This window comes from Pinus tabuliformis, chromosome X (assembly GCF_031772625.1).
Source record: "Pinus tabuliformis cultivar Carrire ecotype Pingquan chromosome X, CPIR1, whole genome shotgun sequence".
Lineage (NCBI taxonomy): Eukaryota > Viridiplantae > Streptophyta > Pinopsida > Pinales > Pinaceae > Pinus > Pinus tabuliformis.
In genome coordinates, this window is record NC_142308.1 from 1,172,979,943 (window position 1) to 1,172,990,398 (window position 10,456).

Here is a 10,456-nt window from a genome sequence, read left to right on the forward strand (position 1 = left end):
ACAGGAAATCAAGCATTTACTTCTGAGTGAAAGAAGATAGCAATCATGACTTAGTCAAACGTCTTCAGAGTGTTGACACATTGGAATGCCTTGGGATTGATCGACATTTTCAACATGAAATAAACAAAACAACAAATGCTTTGGATTATGCTTACAGGTAAGGCAATATGGACAGATGAATAAATTTAATTTAGAGTTTACATATATAGGCGCATTGTTTTTTTGGGGTTTTCTTTGATTCTATCGTCCAAAACTGGTTGTTTGAGCTGAGTAGATGTTGGGATGAAAAGGGTATCGGGGTGGGATCAAGAGAATCTCGCAGCAAAGATCCTAACGGTATAGCATTAGGGTTAGGTTCTCTCCAAGTGCATTGATATAATGCATCGATAGGTTGTCTAAACTGTAATCTATTTGATGTTAATTACTAGAAAAATGTTTTAACGAGAAACTTTTAATCATGTTTAATAATTGATTTAAAGTAGATCCGTTTTAAGATCTAGAACAATTCAAATAATGTTAACATCTTTAATAACCAGTTTAAACAAAAGCCATATTTAATTTTCGATCATTTCTAATTAGGTTTGAATATTTTACTTTTTAATAGTTTGGATAGCATAAATCATATTTAATCTTATAGTTTTTAATTTTCACGCGTATATTCATATTTAGTTTTGAATACTTATGGAGTAATCCATGTGATCTTTATGTTTAAATAATTTCTTATATATTTCACTTTTTCATGGAAATAATGGCAAGCTTGATGAAATGAATTCGCCATATAAAACATTAATATAACATTTCACATGAACCCTCGTTTTGAAAATCTTTATTTATCATTTCATATATATATAATTTATATGGTCACAATAATTACACCGTAAGGCGTTTCCCTCTTAAATGAACTCCCCCAAATGCCTTTTTATCTTAATCGTAGTCGTTAGATCTTTTGTTAGACGATTGAACAAAAATCAGCCGTCTAATTTAATAAAAAATGTTTTAAAACATTAAAAAAAACGTAATGCGATTAGTTATTGAACCGTTTACCCTAACCACGTTATCGAACGCGTCCTGCGCGTGGATATCCGTGTTTGATGCAGAGTAGGGCGGGGGTGTTGAGGAGGGCGCAGGCGGAGTTGCTCCAGAGGAGGGCGGGGACCTGCAGTGAAGGGTGCAGTGAAGGGTTCGTGCAGAGGACGGCGTAAAAATGATGACGAGGCCTGCAGAGGAGGCTGCATGAGGGCAAGAATCGATCCCTGGACCTGATGACAGTGGCGTCGCATGGAGCTTCAGAGTGTATTTGTTTTGAATACACTTCGTCAAACTGCTAATAGATCAGAAGCTGATCTGCTATTGGTTTTAGACTGGTAGCGCAGAGTAAACGCATTTGATTCAGTAAAATTGTTTGTTAATGCTTGTTATTCATGCAGGTCACTTTATTTCAGTGTCTTATGTGATTGCTTCCATTGATATTTACAGATTTGGGTTTTGGATTCATCCCCAAGTTGTTGATAGAATTGCAGACTGTCACAGGGGAAAGTTGTTATAGTTTTGCTTGATTTGTGATACATGGGTCTTCTTCTCTGTGGCACCCATTGGGTTTATAAGGTTGTCTTGTTATTGTGAATGGAATTTCTGTTTATGCCTAGCCGGGCTTCATGACACTGTATTGAAAGAGTACATGTTGTTATAGTTTTGCTTGATCTATGATACATGGGTCATCTTCTTTGTGGCACCGATTGGGTTTGTAAGGTAGTCTTGTTATTGAGAATGGAATTTCTGTCTATGTCTAGCCGGGCTTCATGACATTGTATTGACAGGGTGTAGTTTTTTCTTGATAGTTTACATATTTGGGTTTTGAGTTTAATCTCAACTTGTTGAAAGAACTGCAGATGGTCAGGTTGGGATAGTTTTGCTTTATTTACATACAAGGGTGTTCTGTTTTTCATTTTAGGGTGGACGGGGCACCCATGTCACATAGATTCAGAAGGTTGTGTTGTCCAAGATGTTTACTGGGAACGGAATTTCTATTTAAGAGTAGCCAAGGTTTGTTACACTGTTTTGGATCAGTGTACTTTGGCATCTTTGCCTCCATTAAATGTATCAGTATAGAGCTTGGACAGGCCTGAGGTGACTTGACTTGAATAATCTGTAACAGAGTATGGTTTCTAGTCTGATTGGGGAAAGTACTCTGTGAAAGAGTATGGTTTCTGTCTGATTGGGGAAAGTTCAGTTCTCTTGGCTGATTGAGTTTTTCCCTTATTGCCTTGAGTAGTCGATTAGGAAACTCAGGGAGCATTCGGGAGACTGCAGAAGTAGGAGGTTCATGCATTGGGCATAGGAAAGAGCTTAACAAATTATGTAGTTTAATGGTGTACTAATTTTAAAAGCTTATGAGAGGAGAATATGATAGGACAAAACCATCAATAACTTGTTTTCAGACAGTGCAGACTCCCCAATCCACATTGAGAATGTCAGTGACCCAGCTCTAAATCAAAATATCAAAAACATTCATTCGGATGTGGTTTACAGAACAAGGATGGCAATATTTACAGGTAATCTCATTACTCTGATTATATTTTTTTTATTTTCAGTCTGAGTTATCCTGTTTCTATTGTTTGAAATCACGGATTTTGCAACAAAATGGGTAGCATGGCCCTGGTCATATGGCATATATATAATATGATATTCATATGTTTATAAGATTGTTATGGTAGATGAAATTTGTCAAGAACTTCTACAATTTTTTTATTAATTGTCTTGCATTGAATTGATTTATCAACCCAGAGCTCTGGAACAACTTTTGTGGCACCCCAAATGCATTGTCCCCTGCTCAACGCTGTGAAGAGAACTGCAGTTTACCCCCATCTCTCTACTCTGAATTACTACACACGTTCCATTTGACCTCATGCAGCAAACATGCTCTGATCGCATTCATACATTTAGTCTTCTTGCTGACATTCTGGTCCATCGTTCTCATCAAGTGGGTAAGGCGGACGAGCATACTGAGAAATGTGAAACCTCGAAAGCCATTTCGCACATGTGTTGCAGTGATAAATATTATTTTGGGTGCGATTAATTTGGGATTGGGGATTTGGCTTTTACAAGAGAAATTGGGAAATGGGTTTGATTTAACTCCCTTGCACGAATGGCTTGTACTTTTAGTGCAAGGATTGGCATGGTTTACACTCGGATTAACAGTAACGAGTGGGCTAACGTGGTCTGTAACGACATTTGTGCGTGTTTGGTGGATCGTGTCATTTTTGCTCGGAACAGTGGATTGTGTTTCAGCTGGACTGAATTTCATCAATGACAGAGAGCTTCCCTATGGCACTATTCTCTCCCTTGTTTCATGGCTAACATGTTGCTTGATGCTCATTTGTGCTGCGAAAAAGGATTTGAAGAGTTCAGAGGATGATCTTCTGTCAGAACCTTTTCTAGGCAGGGATTACCGAAATCATGGGTATCTCAACTCCAGCCAGAGGTTTTCTGAGGAAGATTAGATAACATTGAAGCTAAATTCCATTGTAACTCTTTTTTCCAAGGCAGGATTCTTCAGCAGGATAACATTTTGGTGGTTTAATTCTCTTTTGTCCAAAGGAAAGAAGAAGCCTCTAGAAGAAGATGATTTGACTTGTGTGTGTGGAGATGATCAAGCAAAGAATAATTATACAACATTTACAGAAGAACTGTTGAGGAAAAAACAGAAAAACCCATTTGGCACTCCATCAGTTTTCTGGGCTTTGGTTTTCTGTCAGTGGAAAAATCTGGCAAGGACTGGGTTCTATGCTTTTCTCAAAATACTTACTCTATCTTCTGGACCACTTGTTTTGAATGCTTTTATTGGATTTTCAGAAGGTAGACAGTCATTCAAATATGAGGGATTTGTTTTGGCAGGAACATTCTTTATTGCCAAGACCATAGAGTCCATATCTCAAAGGCAATGGTATTTTGGCACTAGACGGATTGGTCTGCAAATGCGCTCTTCACTTGTTGTAGCAATTTATCAGAAACAACTAAAGCTGTCCAATGAAGCTAAACAGGTACATACAGCTGGAGAAATCATGAATTATATGGTGGTAGATGCTTATCGTATTGGCGAACTTCCTTTCTGGTTTCATCAGACTTGGACAATAGTACTCCAGCTTATATTTTCTTTAGGCATCCTCTTCCATGCAATTAGATGGGCCACACTTTCGGCCTTGGCAGTTATCATCATTACCGTTCTTTTTAACTCTCCATTGGCAAAGTTGCAGCATAAGTTTCAAACTGAACTCATGTCAGCCCAGGATCAGCAGTTAAGGGCTACCACAGAAGCTCTGGTGCATATGAAAGTACTGAAATTGCATGCATGGGAGGAACGCTTCAAAGAAAGTATTGAGAAGCTGCACAAGGTAGAGTTCAAATGGCTATCTGCGGTTCAGTTTCAGAAAGCCTATAATTCGCTGTTGTTTTGGTCATCTCTCGTTTTGGTTTCGACTGTAACGTTTATAACTTGCTATTTTTTTAAAATTCCTCTTACTCCAAGCAACATTTTCACGTTCATAGCCACTTTGCGCCTTGTTCAAGAACCAATTCGACTAATGCCTGATGTAATTGTTGTTATCATTCAAGCAAAGGTCTCATTAAGTCGTATCATCAAATTTCTTGAGGCTGCTGAATTACAGGATCGGGTGGTTGAGCGTGTATTTCTTCAGAACTCTAACCACTCTCTTCTTATTAGTTCTGCAACACTAATTTGGGATTCCAGTTCATCAAAGCCCACATTGAGAAACATAAACTCTTACTCCAAGCAACATTTTCACGTTCATAGCCACTTTGCGCCTTGTTCAAGAACCAATTCGACTAATGCCTTATGTAATTACTGTTATCATTCAAGCAAAGGTCTCATTAAGTCATATCATCAAATTTCTTGAGGCTGTTGAATTACAGGATCGGGTGGTTGAGCGTGTATTTCTTCAGAACTCTGACCACTCTCTTCTTATCAGTTCTGCAACACTAAGTTGGGATTCCAGTTCATCAAAGCCCGCATTGAGAAACATAAATATGGAGGTTAAACATGGCCAAAAATTGGCAATTTGTGGAGAAGTTGGATCTGGAAAATCAACTCTTTTAGCTGCAATACTTGGAGAAGTACCAAAGTTAAGGGGCAGTGTGAGTATGAATTATTTACCTCCTTACCTTAACATTGTCAACCATTTAAATTGATTTATTCTCTTTCTTATTGTTCTCAACCCTGCCTCTGCAGTTGCAAGTCTATGGCACCCTCACATATGTTTCTCAGACTGCATGGATTCAAACTAGAATAGTACGAAACAACATATTATTTGGGTGTCCCATGGACGAGCAAAAATATCAGGAAGTTATCCTCAAGTCTTTGCTGGATAAAGACCTCCAGAATCTTCCCTTCGGTGATCAGACTCAAATAGGAGAAAGAGGTGTCAATCTCAGCGGTGGCTAGAAATAGCGGATACAGCTTGCCCGTGCCTTATATCAAGATTCTGATATTTATCTATTGGATGATCCTTTCAGTGTTATTGATGCTCATACAGCTACTAGTCTGCTTAAGGTTAATATGGTGATTTCCTTCTAATATAAAGGTTTTTAAAGTTATTATGTAGCTGTTACTAATTTGCTTGTTGCACCTTTATACAACAATGATTTTCATTTTCTTTAGCTTCCGCAGATCCTATTAATCACGGATTTTGATGTGTAGGAATACATAATGGGAGCACTGTCAAACAAGACAGTAATCCTCGTAACACACCAAGTTGATTTTCTCCCGGCATTTGATGTTATTCTGGTTAGTAAACAGTTGTCGTAGCCATGTGGAAGCTATTTGTTTGCTTGTATACAACATTTTGACGAAGTTTTTTAACAGATTGCACATAATTATAACTCCTGTAATTTTAACATATCTAATGCTCATAGCTTTGGCAATTTTTCTTTGAATTTCTACACTAAAGTTTCTCTCTTTTGTAGTTGATGGTAGATGGGGAGATTCATCAAACTGGGAAATATCAGGAACTGTTGGTCTCGAGTGAGGTATTTAGGGAGCTTGTGAATGCACACAAGAATACTGTTGGTTCCAATGAATCAGCAGCCACGATGCCATCCACAAAAGATGAACCGATTAATGAAGAGAGAGAAATTCAAAGGAGCAAATCACAGAAAGAACGACTGATTTCAAATAGAGCTCCCAAGGGGGATCAGCTAGTTAAAAGGGAAGAGAAGGAAGTTGGGGACACTGGTTTGAAGCCATATATTGACTATTTGAAACAGAATAAAGGTTTCTTATATTGTTCTTGTGCTGGTCTTGGTCATCTTATATTTCTGATTGGGCAGATTTTAGGAAATATTTGGATGGCTGCAAAGGTGCAAAGTCTTCAAGTCAGTGTATTAAGTTTAATAACAATGTACTCAGCCATTGGGTTCACATCTATATTGTTCTTATTCCTTCGGTCATTGCTTTGTGTTATTTGGGGGCTTGAGGCATCAAAGTCCTTCTTTTCTGAGCTTCTGAGTTCTTTATTCCGAGCACCAATGGCATTTTTTGATGCAACTCCATTGGGAAGAGTTCTAAGCAGAGTAAGTATTTTATGTAATCACCATGGGCTTCCTTCTTTTCTTTTTGCTCCTTAAAACAAAAAGTGAAATTTGATGTACATCAAGGTAGTAAACTACTGACATTTATCTTCCCCACCTCCTTTTTCAGGTTTCTTCAGAATTCAACATTCTCGATGTAGACATTCCTTTCTCTTTTGTCTTTGCCATGTCGTCTACCATGAATGCTTATAGCAGTCTTGGAGTTGTGGCTATTGTAACATGGCAAGTTTTGTTTGTAGCCATTCCAATGATTTATTTGACCTTTCAACTCCAGGTAAAACGCCACTTCACACAAGTTTCTTGAGAAGACTCTGTACTTCACTATGAATATTGTGAGAGAAGCTATAATTGATTTTTTGTTTGTTCAATTTAATCAGAAATACTATTTTGCCTCTGCTAAAGAACTGATGAGATTGAATGGTACAACGAAATCACCTATTGCAAATCATTTTGGCGAGTCCATAGCAGGAACAATGACCATTAGGGCTTTCAAGGTTGAGGATCAGTTCTTAAAGAAGAACTTAGAACTTATTGATAAAAACTCGAACCCCTTTTTTCTACAGTTTCTCGGCAAATGAATGGTTGATTCAGCGTCTAGAGATGTTAAGTGCAACTATTCTTTGCTCCTCTGCTGTTGCTATGGTTCTACTCCCAAAGGGTAGCTTCAACCATGGTATGAACGATGAAACTAAGGGTCGTCTGTGGGAGATATCTGCTGTTACTGGATGCTTTTATGTATACGATGATGATGCCTAACATTTGAATTGGTGCAGGTTTTGTTGGGATGGCACTATCATATGGTCTGTCATTGAACATGTCATTGGTTTCCAGTATTCACATCCAATGTACACTTGCAAACTACATTGTTTCTGTAGAACGCATCAAACAGTACATGCACATTCCTAGTGAGGCACCAGCTGTTATAGAAGATTGCAGACCACCAGATAGTTGGCCCTCGCATGGGAAGGTGGAATTGCAAGACTTGAAGGTACCTGAGTTGTGCATTCCAACAAGATGAATGTGTTAACATTTATTTTTTTAACTAAAATTTGAATGGTTTATGATGTTTGCAGTCGAATATATTTTGATATGTGTGCAGATTAGATATAGAGCCAACAACCCCCTTGTTTTACGGGGCATTACATGTACATTTGAGGGAGGGAAAAATATTGGCATTGTTGGGCGAACAGGAAGTGGGAAGACCACTCTCATTAGTGCTATTTTTCGATTAGTGGAACCTGCAGGGGGTAGAATCCTTATAGATGGTTTGGATACTACCTCTATTGGGCTTCATGATTTGCGGTCGCGCCTTGGGATTATTCCTCAAGAACCAACTCTTTTTCGAGGAACTGTTCACTTCAACTTGGATCCATTATCTGAGCACTCAGATTTGACAATTTGGGAAGTATGTAAATTCTATTCAACATAACATCTCATTGAATTTATCATATGTGGAATGACAATAGTAAATAATGCTTTGAATTTATTTTCTTTCTTTATTAAGGTTCTGAACGAGTGTCAACTTGGAGACATTGTAAGAGGGAAGGTGGATGGCCTAGATGCACCAGGTAAATTTTGTATTAAATATATATTTTTAAATGTCATGGAATTCTTTGACATGAGGCCAAGAATTTGGCTGTTAGATTTGCAAGTTTTTCGTGGCACTAAAAGATCAATAAAATGCAGTGGGGGACGATGGGGAGAATTGGAGTGTAGGACAAAGACAATTATTTTGTTTCGGACGTGCATTTCTAAGGAAAAGTCGAATCCTTGTTCTAGACGAAGCAACAACATCAATAGACAATGTTACAGATGCCATTCTCCAGACAATAATTAGAAAGGAATTTGTAGATTGCACTGTAATTACCATTGCACACAGGATACCGACTGTTATGGACAGTGACATGGTGGTTGCCATCAGTGATGGTAAGGCCCTATAATTGTATCTTATCTTTGTGTTGTATGCATGGATTGGTTTCAACTGAATTTGTTGTAGTTGAGGAAATGGACAGTAGTGAAAGTGAGTCTATTCATTTCTACCTAATTTGAATGATTTTGATTTGAATTCATGCAGGTGAGATGGTGGAGTGTGATCATCCATTGAAGCTGATGGAAAGGGAAGGATCGTTATTTGGAAGGCTTGTGATAGAGTATTGGTCCCACACATCAAATGCTCTTCTTCATGCAACAAGCACTAAATGAATAACCTTTTGGTCTCTCTGCCCAGATCATGAGATCTTTGGTCGATGCTTTAACTCTTGCATGAAGGGCTAATTGTAGCATTGGTGACCTTATTGTTCAATTGATGTATTCTCGTGTTAGATAAGATCTCATTGTAACAACGATCAAAATGACGGGTCTACGAAAATTTGGGAGGCCAGTTGTTTAAAATTATCTCATCTGTTGTTGCAACCTGAATTTTCATTCATAAAAAAATACTTTGAACAATGTGTTTTTGTGCATAAGGGCCTGAAAAGGTCTCTGTTGAAATTTCTAAGTCTAACCTGTTAGAAATTCTTCCTGCACTATCTGGTTTATTTCACCTACTTGTTTAAATTTTTAACAAGTTATTTAACCATTTAAATACTGAAAATAAACACAAATGCAGTCTCAACCATCTAAAAATCATAAACAGAAAGAATAGACAAACACACAAGTGACACCATTATTTTTGGACAATCTTCCCCGGAAAAACCCAACTTGGGAAAACTGGTGCAATAGTTCTGAGGGTTTTATTACTAAGCAGCACTTCTTGAGTACAACTAGGGTGCCAAACTGGCTCACTCAATAGAGAAATCAATCTGGAAACCATACCTCTATTTGGAAGCAGATATTCAGCAAGTCTGCTCCACGAAAATCTCTTTGACGTTTCTCAAAAGCTCTGAGTCAGCCCTCCTAGCCTCTGCGTCAGCCTTCTGCTGCTCTGCGTTGGCTCTCTGGCCCTATGCGTCATCCACGCAGGCCCTGCGAGCCTCTATGCAATCACTTTGGCCCTCTGCCTGGCTCCTGCTGGCTCTGTGTAGCCTCCTTTGCTTTTGTCCTAGTCCTTTGGCACTATCTCTGCCTCTCTGCTATGCACTCATTGCCCCTCGCTACAACTTAGATTACTTGTTCAAATTTTCTCAGCAAACCCTGCTCCAGAAAATCAAACTGACTAATAAATCTTGGTATCTCTCCAACTGACCCTCAAGACTCCTCTTATACTTTTTATGTCGAGTTTTTAACGGCCGAGATTAATCTCTAATCAATGGTTAAGATTAGATTGGGCTTGATCCATGTCTTTTAGAACATTCTCACGCAATTTTATATTAATACCCATTAATATTTTAATTTTCCTAAGTTTAGACTTAGGAACTCCATTAAAACTATTAATTATTTTAATATCTTTTTAACTGGGTGGAATTTCCCCAAACCAATTCTCGGTCTTGTAGATCTCATGTGTTTTAGCCTCTCCACCAATTTTCATGGCTGGAGCACATTCGATGCTACCCCAAATCAACAGTTCCTTCTATTATGATGCAAGTTTGGAAATGGTTCACCTATTTGAACCAAAATGGGTCTTTATGGATTGATTACTGTTGGCATTTGAAATAAAGTAGATGCAAGTTCTTTTCCCACCTTTCAATAGACTGTTATTATCTGTATGGAATGGATGAACGCTCTATTTTATTATTTATGTGGAATGGATAAGGGGTCTTTTACCCTCTCTCAATGATGTTATGAAACTTAAGTTCTCTAATTATTTATGAGAATCATAGGTTATGCATTTAAGATGACGATGTGAGAACCCATGAGGTGTAGATCAGTTAGTTTGCATGGGATTTAGTTCCCAACAAGTCACAAGTTCAAACCT

The 10,456-nt window shown here is 38.1% G+C and overlaps 1 protein-coding gene across 1 annotated transcript; it reads left to right on the forward strand.

Annotated features, from left to right (window-relative positions):
- Positions 1–2,536: 2,536 nt before the first annotated feature.
- On the forward strand, positions 2,537–8,845 carry LOC149144100 (ABC transporter C family member 10-like). The gene is given in 14 exon segments (XM_089452032.1): positions 2,537–2,552; positions 2,785–4,673; positions 4,930–5,151; positions 5,246–5,566; positions 5,714–5,800; positions 5,980–6,585; positions 6,713–6,877; positions 6,981–7,148; positions 7,150–7,276; positions 7,377–7,591; positions 7,703–8,008; positions 8,108–8,171; positions 8,290–8,529; positions 8,678–8,845. Coding segments are annotated over 14 exon segments (4,554 nt in total). The 3' UTR covers positions 8,806–8,845.
- Positions 8,846–10,456: the final 1,611 nt, after the last annotated feature.